This window comes from Miscanthus floridulus, chromosome 7 (assembly GCF_019320115.1).
Source record: "Miscanthus floridulus cultivar M001 chromosome 7, ASM1932011v1, whole genome shotgun sequence".
NCBI lineage: Eukaryota > Viridiplantae > Streptophyta > Magnoliopsida > Poales > Poaceae > Miscanthus > Miscanthus floridulus.
The window spans coordinates 19116039-19134725 of NC_089586.1; the positions used below are offsets into that span (position 1 = coordinate 19116039).

The 18687-nt window shown below is 46.2% G+C and overlaps 2 protein-coding genes and 2 pseudogenes across 2 annotated transcripts; 2 read left to right on the forward strand and 2 right to left on the reverse strand.

Moving 5' to 3' along the window:
* The first annotated feature begins 1729 nt into the window (after positions 1 to 1729).
* On the forward strand, positions 1730 to 2375 carry LOC136464932 (uncharacterized). The gene is made up of 3 exons (XM_066463875.1): positions 1730 to 1866; positions 1954 to 2078; positions 2205 to 2375. The coding sequence occupies exons 1-3, from the start codon at positions 1794 to 1796 to the stop codon at positions 2373 to 2375; spliced, it is 369 nt and encodes a 122-aa protein (XP_066319972.1). The 5' UTR covers positions 1730 to 1793.
* Positions 2376 to 4898: 2523 nt separating this feature from the next.
* Positions 4899 to 5378, forward strand: LOC136465175 (uncharacterized). Its single transcript, XM_066464021.1, has one exon. It carries the CDS (start codon positions 4899 to 4901, stop codon positions 5376 to 5378), a length of 480 nt encoding a protein of 159 aa, XP_066320118.1.
* A 4146-nt stretch (positions 5379 to 9524) lies between these two features.
* LOC136465177 (ethylene-responsive transcription factor 10-like) lies at positions 9525 to 10870 on the reverse strand (annotated as a pseudogene).
* A 15-nt stretch (positions 10871 to 10885) lies between these two features.
* LOC136466668 (probable protein phosphatase 2C 45) lies at positions 10886 to 14415 on the reverse strand (annotated as a pseudogene).
* Between the last annotated feature and the right edge of the window lie 4272 nt (positions 14416 to 18687).

The following is an 18687-nucleotide window of genomic DNA, read 5'->3' on the forward strand; positions in this document are numbered from 1 at the left end:
ATATTTATAGGCCTCATGGTGAGTAAGAAAGAATAAGTACTCTCAAATAGTTGTGGGTACAAATGTTAAATTTTGGCGAGATCTTTAGTGAAACCCACATAGTAGCTAACACTCGCAGTTGGAGTTTTATTATGGAAAAGCTCCAAAGAAACAGTTATGGTGTCATTAAAGATGCATACCTATAGTATAGCTTGTTATGAGGCTTAAGGACAGGCGAAATGGTTAAAAGAACTTACACCCGGAATTGATAATAGTATACAACAGCAATAACCATTTAAGTAGTTCGCTCCTATAACAATGGGTCAAGTGTGCTGCCAAACACATTGACGTTAAAGTTATACGTTGTGAAGGAGAAAGTCCGGAATCATACTAAAAGTATTGAACATAAAAGTAACAAGCAAGTATTTGCGGATCCGCGTACAAAAGGCTTACCACCCAGTGTGTTTAGAAAACACACAGTCGACATAGGTTTATGGTATAGCCTATGATTTTCGGACAATAAAGGGCCAAAAAGTTAAAGAATCTGTTTCAGGACAGAGACGTGTATTGTAGTTGTTAAGTCTATCGGCGATTAACCGTGACGATGAAGCATGCTCTATGCACTAATCTGTGATGGAACAAATAAAAGTGAAAGAGATTAAAGTCAAAGTTTAAAGTTAAAGTACGAGTTGAGATCAAGGGGGAGAATGTTAGAATTGATCTCATCCGTCTTGACCCAACGGTCGAGACGGACCCCTTGACCGTGTCCTGATCGAGGACGTCCAGCCATCTAGTGGTTGGTGAGCCCTCATTGCACAGTGCATATAAAGAGGAGATGGGGCAAACGACTCTGGATACGAGGTTCACCTGAGCCACAAGACACCTCACTGTCATAACCCTAATCCGATCTAGAGAGGGGGCGCTGCCAGCGACGGGAAGCACTGCTGCCGCCACTGCATTGCGCCACCACGGTCTTCACCCCGGTCTCCACTGCGATGCCCTTTTTCTCCGACCGTCGTTGCCTAGCGCAGAGCTTCACCTACACCGGTGCCATGGCGATTACTTCCTTCTCTGCCAAGCCCGAAGGTATGGGTCACCTTCTCTCTATCTTCCTCTGAATCTCTAAGTCAATAATTACCCAAATACAAGTAAACACCCACTGAATCCACTCCTAGATGATCCAATAGATATAACACCGTTCACCCCGCAGGAGAGTGTGGGGACACGGGGGCAGGCACAGAGCCTGTCAGCAAGATGGCCTCCAAGCACCTGAAGGCGTCCCAAATAGTCTGCCCCAACTGAGTCATCAACAGAACATACAGAGCTGCCGGCTTCAGGACCTGTTCAAGGTTCATGCTGTGGCGCTCCAGGATGTCATGCAGCGGATAATCAACTGGCCGGGCGGAGAGAAGGCAATGCAGGGCTTCTCGGCATACATACAAGCACTTCTCAATGACTACATCGACAAAGCCTGCACCCTGGCTGCCAAGCTGGGGCTGTTGGAGGCGCCCTCGGTGGATGGCCTGATTGCCGATGGTGGACCTAGGGCCACCGCCGTTGGGGCAAAGCTAGCGGCAGGGAATGAAGCCTCGTCCATCCACCTCAAGCAGGCTGAGACAACAACTACTATCCCGGTCTCCAATGTCTTCGCACGCCTTCTTTGGGACATTCCGGCACAAGGCGCAACGACAACAATCCTGTCACCAGCTGAATACTCCATCGACGCGGTGCACCAGGTTCTCTAGCAGCTGCAGCTTGAGCCGCCGGGGGGATCCCTTGCTCAGGCAGTAGCGCCTGCACACCTGCCCGTCAGCATGCAGCAGGCAGCTGAGCCTACCTCACCGACTGTCAACACGCAGGCTGCGAGCTTCCAGGCCCTATTTGCAGGTCTAAATGTTCAAAATCCTAATGCCTCTGAAACTGCTCCCCTTGCTGATAGTGCCAATGCTCCCATGGAGGAACAAATAACAATAGGTGTTGCAGAATTCTTCGCCAGCGTGACGACGCCGATCATCCAGAGCAACCCCAGCCCGCTGAAAGCACCAGTAGTAGTGCAGCAGCGGCGCAGACACCGGCGCCGAGTCTTCGACATGTCATCGGTACGTCGCAGTGCACGCCTCGCCAAAAATCAACCCATGACATAGATGCAACGTGCACAGCAGAATCTATGCAGGAAACTTGGGCTCTTGCAAGATGACCTACAACCTGTTGAAACTGCTTTGCAGGAATTTGTTGCCATGTTCAATGGACCGTTGCCGGATCAGGTGATTGATGCGCAAGCTGAGATGTTCAACCTGGATGACGGCCCAACAATGGAGATAGACGATGCTCTCATCAACATGGCGGGTGAAGGAATCGCCGACCTCCAGGAGGCGCTGCTGCCTGCTGCAACCTGAAGCAGGCCAGCTGATGACTATTGAGTTCAGCTTTGTTTCATTATGTATCCAGACTTCACTTTTCTGTCGTCGCAGTTTTTTAATTTCAACTCGTGTGATGTGCTAGGCAACATTGTCTCGCCACCTGAAGACTTTTTGCAGACTTGTGCTTCGCCTATCAAGGCCTAGTTGTTTATTCATGCATTTTCCAGCCGTGTATCTGCTTTGTGATTGTGCAATGAAACTTCCAGCAAGCTTCATGTGTGCCCGTGCAATGTAACTTCCAGCAATTTATATATCTGCTCATGCAATGGAAGTTCCAGCAACCTTGATGTTGTGGCCGCTGCTGTTTGCAGCAATCAGATGGAACTACTTCTCACTCTTGCATCACTTCTCCGGCTACTTTGCAAACTGCTGTTGCTGCTCGCACAAATTTTTGGCCTGGGAGCCTACAGAGTATATTTTTATCCCCAGATGATAGGACCAAATGTAGATTTCTTATGCTGTAATGTTCGCGTTTTGAATCGCAGAGATAGAAGAGATGTTGTGCATCAGACAGTGGCAGCTACAAGATGCCACATCGCATGCCTGCAAGAATCAAAGCTATCCTCTCTGGACCAACACACTGCAGCTTATCTGGGTGGTTATTGCCTGCGTAATTTTGTGTTCAAGCCGGCGACTGGTGTCCTTGGGACGCGAGGAGGAATTGTCATCCTATGGAATGAGGACTCAATTCACTTAACCAACTGCGCCGTGGGCGAGTTCCACCTCTCAGCTGACATTGAGGTTAAAGAGTGCTCAACAAATTTTCGGCTCTCTGTTGTCTACGGACCAACTAGCTAGGCACCGTGCAAGGCAAAGGTTCCTAGAGGAACTAAAGGAAATCAAGCCACAAAATAATACGCGTTGGCTGATCCTTGGTGATTTCAACTTAATTTACAATGCAGCGGATAAGAATAATAGAAGATTGAACCATAGGCTAATGCGGCAATTCAGAGATGCTTTGAATGAATGCGAACTGAAGGAGATACATCTCCAAAATCGCAAATTCACATGGAGCAATGAGAGGCGTGATCCAACATTGATGAAGCTATACAGAGTTTTTTGCAATGCCGAATGGGACTGTACGTTCACCTCCCATGTTCTTCACGCTCTATCCACCTCCCTATCAGACCATGCCCCGCTACTACTCTCCAATCAAAGTGGCCCGCGGCAGCCGAGGACATTCTGTTTCGAAAATTTCTGGACCATACTTCCAGGATTCAAAGAGGTGGTGACGAGGGCTTGGACAACAACCTCAAATCATCATGAACCTTTCCACATCCTCTACAACAAGCTGCTTGTCACAGCCCAAAACCTAAGAGGTTGGAGCAACAGAATCATTTTAGATGCTAAAATGAAGCTGCACATGGCTCTAGAAGTCATTTTGTGTTTGGATGTCGCCCAGGAAAATAGAATTTGTCTCCGGCGGAACTCGACCTCAGAGCTAAGCTTAAAAAACAGGTTCTCGGCCTGGCGATCATTGAGAGGGCAAGAAGTAGGCAAGTCTCACGTGTCTCCAATATTAAGCTGGGAGACGCCAACACTAAATATTTTCACCGAAGAGTTAACGCTAGAAGAAGGAAGAACCACATCCAAAGATTATGAAATGGTCAAGGCTGGGCGGTCTCACACGCTGAAAAAGTGACGGTGGTCCAGGAGAACTTCCAAAATATCATGAAACATCCGCCGCAAAGACGTACTGATTTAAATTGGGGGAGACTGTAAATTTCCACGCATAATCTTGACATGCTGGCCGGCGACTTTACAGAGTCTGAACTCAGGAGTGCCATAAATCAGATGCCGACTGATAAGGTGCCCGGATCGGATGGCTTTACGGGTCTTTTTTTCAAAGAATGTTGGGATATTATCAAAAGGGACGTTATGAACGCGGCTAATGCTTTCCATCAACTACGTACCTCCAATTTAGCTATCCTCAACACAGCAAACATCGTGCTTATTCCAAAAAAGGATGGGGCAGACTCGGTATCAGATTTTACGCCCATAAGCCTAATCCACTCCTTCACGAAGATCATTGCAAAGGTCTTGGCAATGCGACTGGCACCTCACATGAACAGTCTGGTCTTCAAGAGCCAGAGCGCCTTCATCAAAAAAAGAAGCATCCATGACAACTTCATGTCGGTCCGATGTGCTGTGCGTCGATTCCATAGATCCAAGACCGCATCCCTATTTTTCAAGCTCGACATAACCAAGGCATTTGACTCGGTTCGATAGGAATATCTACTCACCCTAATGAGCAAGCTTGGCTTCCCCCAAAAATGGAGAGACTAGGTGGATGCCCTTCTATCATCATCTTCCCGCGTCCTTCTCAACGGAGTCCCCACTACACCTACCAAGCACGGGCGAGGATTGCACCAAGGTGACCCTCTTTCACCCCTGCTATTTGTCATTGCTATCGACCCACTACAAAAAATCCTTGACCTTGCGACGGAAGAGGGACACTTAGCAAAATTCAGGGGAAAACACACCGTCATACGAACATCCATGTATGCGAACGACACAGCAATTTTTGTTAAGCCATATAAGAGGGATGTCACTACGCTCGCTAAAATTCTCGCCAAGTTCGGGGACGCGACTGGGCTGAAAACAAATGTTGAGAAGTCATCTGTCATCCCCATAAGATGTCAAGGTGTCAACCTGGATGAGGTCTTGAGCAATTTCCCAGCAAGACGAGCTCGCTTCCTAACAAAATACCTGGGGCTACCTCTAACAAGCACCAGATTGCGAAGGATCGATTTTCAATCTCTTGTTGACAAAGCCGTGAGCAAGCTCACTGTTTGGAATGGCAAGAATATTAACCATGCAGGAAGGTCCACCTTAGTCAAAGCAGTACTCACCTCCCAAGCTGTGTACTGCCTCACATCCCTAAGAGCTCCCAAAGACACACGGAAGGAAATTGATAACCTTAGGAAGAATTTCCTCTGGGCTGGATCCGAGAAGCTAACTGGGGGAAATGCAAAGTGAATTGGCCACATTCCACAAGACCGACTGAATCTGGGGTCTTGGCATTCTACATCTTGGAAAATTTGCAAGAGCACTACGTCTCTGATGGCTGTGGAAAGAATGAGAGGGAGAAAGAAGGCCGCTAACTAACTCAGACACACCATGTGACACGACTGACAGGCTCCTATTCGCTGCGGCAACATCAATCACAGTTGGCAACGGTAGGAGAACATCCTTGTGGAGCAGCGCGTAGCTCCAAGATCTAGCGCCAAATATCTTCCAAATTTCAAAAAATAAAAACAAGTCGCTCAACGAAGCTTTGCACAACAGAGCCTGGATTAGGGACATAGACCTACAGCATGCAGGTTTCACTTTCCAACACTTCGTGGAGTATGTTTAGCTTTGGCACGCCCTAAACCACCTTCAGCTCCAATCGGACAGGGAAGACAACATCATTTGGAATTTCATGCCAGATGGAAAATTCACAACAGGATCGGCCTACCACGCGCAATTCATTGGATCAACGACGACCAATTTCAAACGTCTGGGCGCCACCAAAATGCAAGTTCTTTGGGTGGCTCGCTATCCAAAACAGAATTTGGACCTCCGATAGACTACAAGCACGAGCATGGCCAAATAATGGTGTGTGTCCTCTTTGCAGACACAGTCAAGAATCTGGAGTCCATCTCTTTCAAGACTGTCGTTACACTAGGCGCATTTGGGAGGACATTGCAATGTGGCTAGGCAACGAACACATGCGGCCTTCCATCTGGGTGCTAGGAGACTCCGTACAAACTTGGTGGGAAAACCTAGATCAAACACCGTCGACGGCGAGGCGAGGGCTACGCTCCATTATCATTCTTGTTTGTTGGGAGGTGTGGACCGAAAGAAATGCAAGAATCTTTGAGCGCAAAGAATGCGCACCAATGCATCTTCTCCAAAAGATCAAGGAAGAGGCTGGCTTGTGGGCAATGGCGGGAGCAAAGCATATCTCCAATTTATTATTGTGCGTGTGATTTGAGGCCACCTGAGGTGGAGCGTGTCGGGCTTTTGCCCTCTTGTACACATTTGTATATGCTTGTACACTGCTTTTCTAGGCTCCCTTTTTTTAATACAATAGGCAGCTCTCCTGCCCGGTTCCGTTTCAAAAAAAACACCCAGATGAGAATGTAAAAAAAAAGTTTAAGGACTCATGATTCATGTCACTCAAAATTGATATTACTGCCATCTTGTGAGAGCATAAATATAATTAGTTGATCCATAGAAACTAGTTTTAAATATTCTAGAAATTAAAATAACAATATAGCTATATTAGAGTTATCTTCGAAATGAATGGTTGGATATATATAGCATTAAAAACAAATTGAGTGCATCAAAGTTTTAATTCGCAAAGATAAAAGGCCTGGACAGAAATATACAAAATTAAATCCTATTTTGGTTCCTAAAGATGAGATGATGACCAAACTAAATATCATTATAAGGCTGTACATATATAAAAGATCATTAGAAGCGAAAGGACTAGACAAGTGTTCTTTTACTTTTGCGTGAATACACGTGAACGTACGCTGACGTACCGCCCGAACTTTATTTCACAAAGCTAAAAGTTATTTTTTTTTTTAAAGAAATCACGTCTCTGGTGGAATAATTGGTTCTCGACGGGAGCAGCAAGAAACCAAAAGGTAATGAGGTGACCAGAGTGAGCCTCAGACACAACCAGGTGGACCAGTTAGATAGAGGGGTTTTTTTTTTTTTTGGGGGGGGGGGGGGGGGGGGGGGGGGGGGTCCTTTCCAGAAGGTAAGAATGCTACTAGTCTCTGATGGAAACCCTAGCTTCTTCTTCTTCTTCTTTGGCGTCGTCAATATGATAGCGCACGATGGACGCCGTCACATCCACGAGATGTGAGAAGCGAGACCGTATCTTTTTTTTAGTAAAAATTAGTATTTGTGTAATTAAGCAGCAATGCGATCACGCATGCTACACGACACGACCATATGTAAAAAAAAATTGAAGATGGATACATGCTGATGGATCGGATATATATGCATCGAGATCGTGTGAAAGGAAAAGAGAGGAGAGACCGAGAGACGAAGTTGGTGGAGGTGACGCAGCGGGGGATCGGACGACGCCAAATCTGAAATCTCCAATGCAATGCGAGTGCAGACCAAGTCCATAGTGCACGCCCAATGCAATGCATGCCTGCATGAATATGCTTGACCCCTAAATTGGATGCATGTGCCTCATGCATGCATGCATGCAACGCAGAGTGCTCTTTCTTTTCTTCGCGCGAGAGGCAAGGCATAATTAAGATTGCTGAGACCCTTGCATGCATGGCCTCTACCTTTTTAGCATTCTCATTTTCGTGTAGGTAGGTCATGAGACTACGTCACTCACGTTACTAAGACTGAATGATCGACTGGCACCAGAATCAAAGTCGATCCGAAAACTTAAGGCAGCAACTCACCTATTCCAACCCCTGACCCCTCTGTTCCAAAAATATATACAATTATATTTAGTAGTTAAACCAGACTTTTCTAACTTTAATTAAATAAATAAACAAACCTAATATCAAGATAAATTTTACAGGTGTCTGGATTTAATTAAACTAGTATGATGTTATTTTTTTATGAAGTATTGGAGGGAAGAAAAAGGAACGTGTGGGGGAAGTATCTAATATCTAATTCACATGGTAGGACTTGAAAACGTCATAAAAACTTTGACACCCTCCTCGTGTGGGATATGTATGTCGTGGCAATTATAATTGTGACTCATCGTAAAAATGACCTGTGGCCCAATAAGGCCCATGTAACTTAGCAACCGATTTATGAGCTAAATCCTGTTACAAGTTGTTTTGTTTATTTGGTTTCCAAAAAAAGTTGTTTTGTTTTATTTTGCCCTGTTATTATACTTTTGGGCTAAGATCCGTTTCAGTTTTTTATTGGGCCTAAACCATTCCAAACCTATTATTTGTATGGGCCTAACAATTCTAAGTTTAGTCACTGTGTGGCCCAGTCCCATTTATGCACCAACCTTTTCCCCTTCCATCACATAATACAGCAAGCAGCCCAGCAATCACTCAATCACATCTACTCCAGTGAGCAAAAAAATCAACATGGTTACATTTAAACGCTATGCATTATCCCCGAGGCGTCACCAAGATTACCTGCTCGTACGGTTCAGACTTCAGACTACACAATCAAGCTACCGGCGTCGTGCTTTATTTGTCAGCACTCAGCACCGGTACTTTTCAGCGAAAGAATAATATTTTTTTTTCTCGTAATAAATCAGTATGAGTAGCAGCATAAGCTAAATTTCAACTACGGACAGGGCCAACATCGAAATTACATGCTCATATGGTCCAGAGGCATGGTGTCTTTTAGCACGGTTCAAAGAATGAGCTTTCTTTTACTTCCATACAGCATGTTCCTAATTATGATAATCCATTCTTGTTTAGGTTGAAATTCATATACTCCCTCTGTCTCTAAATATCTGTCGTTTTCGCTTTCCAAGAAATAATTTTAACTAAATATATATTAAAAATATTAATATTTATGGTACATAATTAGTATATTATTGAAAAGATCTTTGAATATAGTTTTTTAATAAATTTATTTAGAGATACAAATGTTGTACGTATTTTCTATAAATCAAGTCAAACTTATGGCGCACACACCAACGACAACAGTTATTTAGGAAGTTCTTGCGTTTGTACCCTTGTTTTGTATCAAAATTGTGATTTTACCCCTGTTTTTTTTTTGACTTTGTGAATTTACCCCTATGATTTCAAAACGAAGCACCAGTTTGCCTCTGCTCCGTCATCCATCCCTAACGGTGTTAAACTTTGTACAAAAGGACATGAATGTCCATGCGGTTTTACCCCTGTTTGTTATGCCTAATTGTGATTTTACCCTGATTTGGAACTAGACTTTTTTATTGTATGCTGACAATTGATTAAATTTGGTCAAACATATTTGGCACAACTTGCAATTATTTGAACTCAGATTTAATATTGATAAATATTCAAAATTTTAGGACCAAATGGTTCATAATGATGACACCCATAAGAAATATTTCGATATAATCTTTTGTGTGGACCAAAAATCTTTAATTTATAAGAATGCACGTAGAACATCGGTTACCAAACGGTATAAGTAAATGCATGCACTGATAGTCGTCGGCCATTCCCGACGAGCCGTGAAGCAAGGTGCCGGCGTGGCCATCCTTACGGTGCTGCGGGGAAGAGCAAGCGTACACGAGTGCCAGTCTGGCGCCTGCGGGCGCGCCCGGGTCCAGCAGCTTGGCCGCGGCCGCGTGCACGAGCCGACAGGTCGGCCCCGTGGTGGCTCCTCGCCGTCGGCGCGGGCGCGGGAGGGCGACGACTCTGGGTGGTAGGCAGCACCAGCAACGCCAGGTTGAGGTCCAGCCCTAGGCCCACGGGCGCCGCCGCGTCGAACACCACAGACGACGACGACAAACCAGAGCAGCTTCGCTCCTCCTCGCTCTTCGGCGGCAGCAACTGCAGCAGCGCCGGCGTCACGGCCACCGTCGGGTCCATGAACAGCTGGTACGTGTTTGCGGCCGCCGCTAAAGCCGACAGCGCGAGGCTGAGGTCCAGCGACGGGGCCGGCGGCGCCGCAACCGCCAGCGACTCCTACGACGGCAGCGGGGAGCACGAGGACGACGATGAGTCGTACACCACGGCGCTCGCGCTCGTCGCTGGAGCCTCTGCCAGCGCCATCGGCTCCGGGGCGGCGGGGTAGTTGGTGGTATCGTCAGGCCCGCGGAGCCTGCGCGCGGCGGCGGCGTACGCCCGCGCCACCTGCTCGGGCGTGTCAAAGGTGCCCAGACACAAGCGCGTCTTCCACACGGGTCCGGATCTCCGCCGCGTACCGACCCCACGGTCGCTTCCGCACGCCGCGGCCGGCGAGGAGGCCGCGCGCTCGCACTGCACACACACGCCGCGGCCTGCCGCCTTGCAGCCCGGCCGTGCGGCCACCGTGCCCGCCCACCCTGCAGCCCAACCGCGCGTCAGGGAGCTACCGCCGGAGACCCGCCCGCTCCCGGTCCCGTATCCCGAAGCAGCAGTCGCGCGCGCATGCTCGCTCCGCACCGCCGCACGCCCGCACCGCCGACAGGCACCGTGCCGCCCGCTCCCTCTCCGATGTGTTTTGGAAGAGTCTTGGAATAGCCTGGAAGGGATATGGGGCAGCATAGGCATTTGGTCTTTTCTTTTCAGGTTTAGAATTTTTTTAATTCATCTATTCACCGGGGATCAGAAAGACATCTAAAGTAGGGATAGACGGAGAGTTCAGTTTAAAATAACAAGGATAAAAACACAAAGTTAAAAAAACAGGAGTAAAATCATAATTGAAGTACTGAACCAGGGCAAAGAACACAATTTTCCCTAATATGATAATCCACGCACTTGCTCTGTGGAATTTCGACCTTCCGATTTTTGTACACCGAATCAGTTGATAGCTCACCTCCGTCCCGGCTTGGTAGCAACCAGGTGCATGACAGCAAAACACCAGAAGGCGAATGTAGGGACATTTAATTGTTACATACTGCAGTGTACAACTTTCGTTCAAATAGTTCGACAGTTTTACACGCACTTAAGCCAGGAAAATGTCTAGCGTGATTTCATGAATCAACAGCACGGACAGCTACATCACAGAGCTTAATGGAAAGGAAAGAAGGGACCATACTGTAACACCACCAGCCCTATTCGCCATTCTGCGGCAGCGTTCTCATCTAGGCCAGCCAGGAGCACGAGCAGCATCAGGACGATGGTCGGGGGGAGTCAGTTTCCTTGCGGAACAGAAACGAAGACACACGGAGCATCTACTTTGAGCATCAGATACAAGAGCCAGAAGAGCACACGCATGATGGATCCCTCTACAGGTGACAACTCCTAGTTTTGGTCATTGGTGGTCTCTTTGTCTTCGCCTGATTTATCACCGGTAGTTGTTCCATCTAGGAAGCGGACGATGACAACTGTGATGTTATCGGAGCTTCCCCTTCGGGAAGCTTCTTCGAGAAGCTTCTTTGCTGCTTCCTGGGGGTCCTGAATTGGCTTGACCATGGCAACAGCTTCCTGCAAAATACATTACATCAGATAGAGAGAGAGACAGACCAATTGCACTGAAAGAAATATTTAGTAATATATGTAGGTACCTCATTAGTGACAACATCCCAGAGTCCATCACTAGCAAGGATGAGGAATTCGAGGGAGCTGTCAACCACCTCCTCCTGATTGTAATAGCAAAAGTCGTTTTCAGATGGCCACAGGGGGGCTTGATCTATGACATTGCTTGTAATAGAATCTCCATTTTTAGGCACTCATTACAAACGCACCATACTTCCTCAAACTATGATATGTTTGGAAAAGTATCCAGACAATCCATATGAAAACAAAAGTACACAACGAACCTTGATTTCGGGGTCAGCAACAACATACTGCTTCAAGAGTTTATCGCCAAATGCTCGAGAGACTGCGAGAACACCACCCACTCGCCATGTCCCTACAAATTTCGAATAATCAAACAGTAGAAATGACAGTAATGGCATATATTAAGATAGATGGTTTCTTTTTATAGATAGATTCAGAGGAATCAATACCAGCCCACATAACAAAGCCCCCTGCATTCTCAATTCTTTGTCTCTCATCTGTCTGATCAGGCTTGTGATCCCTTGAAACCGCAATCGCTGCAGGTCAAGATTGGGAAAACATAATAAAATTCTTGAGCATTAGTGGAATGTGATTAGCTTGGAACCCTGATATTCAGTTTATCCATTCATCATGGGGAAATACAACAATTTGAAAGTTTCTGATACAGGTGGAAGTATAGGAACAGACACTGAGATATGTCATGTTACAGACGATAAACTTACCCTGTCCTCCTTTAGAAATAACAGCTCTAGAATCTCCAACGTTTGCAACAAGCAAACGGTCCCCTACAATAATAGCTGTTGAGGCAGTTGAGCCAGCATCTCGAGTTTGACTGCTATCAGCTTTCAGAAATTCTGAATCTGTGTGGTTGTAAGTTTCGGCTGCAGCAAAGTAATAGAAGGATATCAAGATCACAATATCTCAGTGTAGAAGTAGAAAGTCCACGATAGTTAATATGAACATACCAATAGCAGCCTTGGTATCAGTGATGAACTTTGGGTGTTTGATTAAATTGCTGAAAAGGTGCTGCTTAACATACTCAGCTGCTCTGACTCCTCCATGACCTACAGAAACAGAAAACCATGCTCACCTTACAACTCAAAATATCAACTTCATAAGGGAGTGCTGCCATTAGGAGAACCAACGGAATTGGTATCACTTCAGAGGTCACTAGACAGTACATACCATCATATACACCGAACATTCCAACTTTCTCTCCGTCAACGTCGTCTATCCTTGCCTCGAAAAAGTCCTCCATCGATGCTCTTTTCCCAGGAGAACTCGCAACTCCATAACTGAACCGTCCATTTTCACTATTACTGCAAGGGGAAATATTGTGTCAAACAAGTGCGAATTCGGACTTATGTGACACTGCACACTGTTAGTGTTATATACAAATACAGTACAAGGAATTTCCTATGAAATTAATAAACTGATTGAGCTGATATGAAGTTTTGTATGCTTTATATTCCAAAGAAAAAATAATGAACATCTAACTTCCATAAAGTTCATCAGAGTAGCAGAAACTTTGTATTTCTTTTTAGTTAGCTTCGAATACCATTTAACACATTAGTATAACAAGTTATGTTATAGAAAACAAATATAATCTTGTCAACCATTGCCTACCAAATCAAATATAGACAGACTTTCAGATAAACACATGTAGCTAGTTAGAACTTGTTAGTATTCAAAGAACATGGATGCGAGGAATGTCTTATTTGCAAAGGGTACATTCGGTGACCCAATACATCGGCGAGGACAATATGATCAATTAGAACAAGAAATCCTGGAAAATCCTCAATTAAAACAGCACGAGGTTACTAAGCGGAGCTTAGATCAGCCATGTATGACCCAAATCTTAACAGATCCTGACGCTTTGGCGTCCGAACATGAAAACTGGCAGGAAAATAGTAGTCCTCGCATCATTAGAAGAGGCAGAAGAGAGGTCCCGATTCCCGAACGATCTGATCCCTCGCAGGGCAAGCAGTGACCCTCTATCGTTCGACCCCCTTCATCAACATGATCAAACAAGTGAACACAAGTCAGGTTATGCTATAAGAATTGGGCAGATCCAACTGAGAGGCTGGGCCGGCCGCGCTCGAGTCCGGGGCCTAATTCCGGTGCCCCGAATCCGCAGCCACAGCATCCTCAGAGAAGCAGGGAGAGGGTAGTACAGTATAATTCGTCCCCGATGCAACGGATCTCGGCTCCGAGGCGCCATAGCCTCCTGAAAAGGTAGCCTCTCGTTCCCCACGGCGAAGTCAAACCAGATGGATGGGGGCGAAAGGGAAAGCAGGAGGAGCGAGAGTGGATGGTGAGGGATAAAAATAACCTGAGGTGGGCGGTGCCCGCCGACCCGTCCCCGGCGAGCCCCATACGCGCCACCTCCGCGACGCCCTCCCGGCCCTTGGCACCAGCAGGAGGAGGAGGAGGGGGGAAAGGAGACCGCCCGCCCCGCGAGCAGGAGGAGGAGCACCACCAGCGAGAGCGGCGGGGGCGAGAGGCGCGCGGATGGAGGAGGTGGTGCTGGTGGTCCCCACGGCCCCTCCTCGCGCATGAAAAGAGGCGCACAGGGGGGGAGGAGGGGAGGGAGGGGAGCCGGGAAGCAGGGGTAGGGAGGAGAAACGGATGGACGAGACACGAGAGGAGAGGGGAGGTGTGCAAGGGAAGGGAAAGGAAGAGCGCTTGCTTGCTTGCTTTGAGGAGTGGATGAGAATGATCGGCGGCCGCGGATGACGTGGCGGGGGCACCGCGACTGTACGGTCCCGGACCCAGTCAACGCCCCGGCCCCCGGGCGGGCTCCTCTTCGCCTCCTGTCCTGTCACGTCCCTCACGGTCACGACTCACGACCCACGACCACACCACCACCCCCGGCGATGTCGTGCTACACGGCTACACCACGGCATGGTCAGGTCCGGTCCCCTCTACTTATAGCTGGCCTAGCGTCAGGACGCTCGGATCGTCGTCGTTGGGCGGGTCAGGGTGCGGTGGTGACTGGTGAGTGGTGAGTGCTGTAGTACCACATTACCAAATTATAAACTAATTCGATTTAAAAGATTTATCTTATAAATTAATTATAAACTATATAATTAATTATTTTTAATCTATATTTAATACTCTATTTGTATGTTGGAACCTTTGGTGGAAAATAAGGCCTCAGTTTCGAGGGAACAGTGTCCATACGTCCAAAACGTCACGTCTCTCATCAAATAATGACGAGTAGACGGAGGACGCGTCTACGTACATGCAGCGGGGTTTTTTTTTCCTTGTCATCAAGGGGTTTGTGTGACGACGCCCTTGGTTCCCAACTTCCCTCCCATGCACGCGAGGCGGCGGCCTTGGTTTCCAGCAAGATCCCGCCCGCTCCATTTGATCTCGCTCCCACCTCCCGGCCGGCAAGGCAGTGATGAGCCGGTGCCCTCGAGTTGCGCACGCACGCGTCGTGGACACGTGTGCGCGCAGCGTCGGCGACGACGGACGTGACGTGGGTATACCACAATCGCGCGTCAACTGCAGCTGCTACACAAGTTCGAGGTAAAAATGGGCAGGCAAAGGCAAAGGCAAGCTTAACGAACCACTGAAGAGATAGAAGCCATTTTCGTGCTCCTGAAACCTCAATGAGACCGTCCATGCACATGCATGCACGGGATGGGGGTCCTCCTCTGCGTCAGTGGTCAGTCGTCCCGTGTATGCAGCGTATAAGCATCCCGCTGGAGTGCTGAGGCGATGCGGAGGAATGGGTTCTTCCGTAGGAAAGAACGGAAAGAAGAGAAGGAACATAATGAGGCAGGATACGGGTAATTCGATCTGATCCGAATCTGAATTATTATAGAATACGCGAGGATCTTTTAAGATAATATATACTTCCTCCGTACTAAAAAACGAAGTCGTTTTGGACAAAGCCTCGATCAAACATTAAAAATATAAGTCATGAATAACTTTTAAGTTGTTGAGTTTGAAAACGTAAAAACCATATGTATAGATTTGTCTTGAAAAATACTTTCACAAAAAAAATACATATATCATTGTTTGATAAATATCTTTATAAAAATAAGTAGTCAAAGTTATGCTTTGGAGACCGTGTCACTGTCTAAAGCGACTTTATTTTTAAATATGGAGGGAGTAAATAGTTTAAATTTAGTTTATGTATGGATAGACGTGGGGTATGATATAGAATCGACAAAATCCGACAGTATATTGATTATCCACAAAATTCATACGGGTTATTTAATGTTCAAAATAAGATGTTTGAAAGCTATCTAAGAACCAAAATAATTCAAGATAAAAAGGACTCGTTAGTCAATAGCTCTTGTTTTGTGGCGTGATTGTTTCATAGGTACGTGTATGCTAAATTTCTAACCGAGAACGTCTTTGTTATTACTTATCGGCTAGTAAAAATGATCATTTGTGAATTGCGAGTGCATACCCTATTAGCTGTTAATTGTGTCTATGTGATACCTGTGACATGGACTGAAAATGCAAGATTATTGCACACCTATCCCTGTTACTAAATTCGTGCCTCGTTCACTCTTTACTAAATCCGTGCCTGTGTGATGGCTAATTTGCTAGAGATTTGTACAATAGTTTTGTCGAGGAATGGAGCTCGCCAACAGAAAATCGAAGACAAGCTTGATTTAGCATGAAGAGAGCCACAAGAAAAGAACGAGAGAAAGAAAAAGAAAAAAGAAGAAGAGAAGCCTGTTTGCTCATTGGTTTCAGCCAGGATTTATCAGACATGGTACTTTTACCATAAGTCAGCAGTACAAACCAGTACAAGCGACTTATCGAACCAGCGAACATGCTAAATAGCAGATTATTGGACCGACGAATTGGTCGACAATGGCTACAGCGAGTTTGTACCGATGAATATAGTCGTGGCACATAATAAAGAGAGGGGAATTAAAATAAGAAAACAAACTATTTGTAAGAAGTATTTTCAAAGTCACAAAATCCGAATTATACGTTTGAAAAACTAGCTACCCGTTCCAGGACGCGGAACTCGGCCCTTGTTTAGTTACCCCAAATTCCAAATTTTGGCACTATGCAAAAAGAAGATTCCCCATCACATCAAACTTGCGGTACATGCATGCAGTACTAAATGTTGACGAAATCAAAAACTAATTGCACAGTTTGGTTGTACTTTGCGAGACGAACGTTTTGAGTCTAATTAGTCAACGATCAGACAATTATTACCAAATACAAACGAAATGCTACAGTGCGCTACAGTGTTTCAGAATTCCGCCGGCGCCGAATCGGCCAGCAAGTCAATAAGAGAGGGAAAATGCCAAAGGCACGGAAACAAAAACACGTAAGGGATGTCGTATCTCCCAGCTTGATACGGGCGTGATTGGTTGTAGAGAGCCAGGATAGCCAGGTCGTGCAGGACTGAAGAAGTCGGGTTGAGCTCGTGCAGATAGTTGTGTTTGGTTGTCTTTGCTGTTAGTTCAGTATGAGACAGGATTGTGTTTGGTTGCATGCATGTATTAGTTTTTTTTTTTGTCTGACGCATGGGTCCCTGCATCCTAAGTGAATCAACTTGCTGTTCGGCTCACTGGCCGGTGGCGGGCTGGCTGGCCAGCCCAATCACATAATCACTGTTTACGTGAACAGTGATTCCAGACAGAACAGTATTTTCTCTCACAACAACCAGCTGGAACAGTATTTTGGCTTATTTTTTAGTCCTGCCGAACAGGCCGCAAGTCATCCTGCACCATGAGGGAAGGAGAAATCCAGAAGACGAAGTCGTGCGGGGTGGAGGAGGGCAGATGAATGAAAGGATACAGACGAAAGGTGCGAGCAGAGCAATCAAACACGCCGCATGAATGAGGTCAGACAACTAAACGGTGCGAGAACAGTCCAATTCTGCCAACCAATCACGCCCTATATTAGCACTTGTCCAGGACCGTTCATCCACGACCACACGAGCTGTTGTTGCGCTCTGTACTGTGTCACACACAGTACTCCTGGGCCCTGTATCTCTTTGGCAGGTTTTTTTTTAGGTTGCTTCTCATCTGGGTACGTCTGTAGCATCTGTTCATACACACATGTCTATTTAACACACGCACACCACACACCACACGTGTACAACCAAAACCACGTCGAGATCATCGAAATTCTCTGATTTTGTAGACGACGGACACATCACGATCCTATTATATGACATCACGCGTGAGAGACAGACTCTTGAAAATTATTTGCTTGCAGAAGCGGTGCAGAATCAGGGTCGCCGGCCAGCTTCCACCACCGAGCTTTGCCACTGCGCGTAGCGCGTCCTCAAGAGCGGCCCAGCCCAAGATGATCGTCGAAATTCTATCGCGCAAGGTGGTCGAGCACCATCAGCCATGGGCCATGGCGTCGGTTGGGGCAAATGCAGACATGGAGGACGGGAGAATAGGAACGGGTGTGTGGTGTGTGTCTGTCCATTCTTGGATTGGAAAGAGCAGGCTACTGATGGCCACTGACAGACGTGGAGGACGGGAGAATAGGAATGGGTGCACGCGCTCTGATTCTTTTTTTTTCTTTTCATCTTTAAACGCTATGATTCTTTGTACGTATATGCAAACGCAACACCGCGTATCCACGTAGTTCTGGGGCTGGAATGGTAATAAATTTTTGTTGTTTCTATAGCAAACAGGAAACTACCAAACAACTCTTTTTCTTTATTGTCGTTATACCAAATGCGTGTTTAGTTCGCGAATTTTGGGAATTTGGCTACTGTAGTATTTTCGTTTTTATTTAGCAATTCGTGTTTAATTATGGACTAATTAGGCTCAAAACGTTCGTCTCGTAATTTCCAACCAAACTGTGCAATTAGTTTTTTTCGTCTACATTTAATGCTCCATGCACGTATCGCAAGATTCGATGTAATGACCACTGTAGCACTTTTTGGGAACTAAACAAGCATCAAATTCCAATGGTGTGCCCCCCATGTAGTTGATGGAGTTCGCCGGATCAATGTTAATCAATTATTTGATACTTTCTTTGTCACAAATTATATGACGTTTTGGTATTTTTAGATTCATAGCATTTATTATGTGTCTAGACATAATATATATTTAGGTACATAGCAAAAGTCATGAATCTAGAAAAGCCAAAACATCTTATAGTTTGGAACGGAGGGAGTACTTATTAGTCACATAAGCCATCCACGCCGTTCCAGAGTG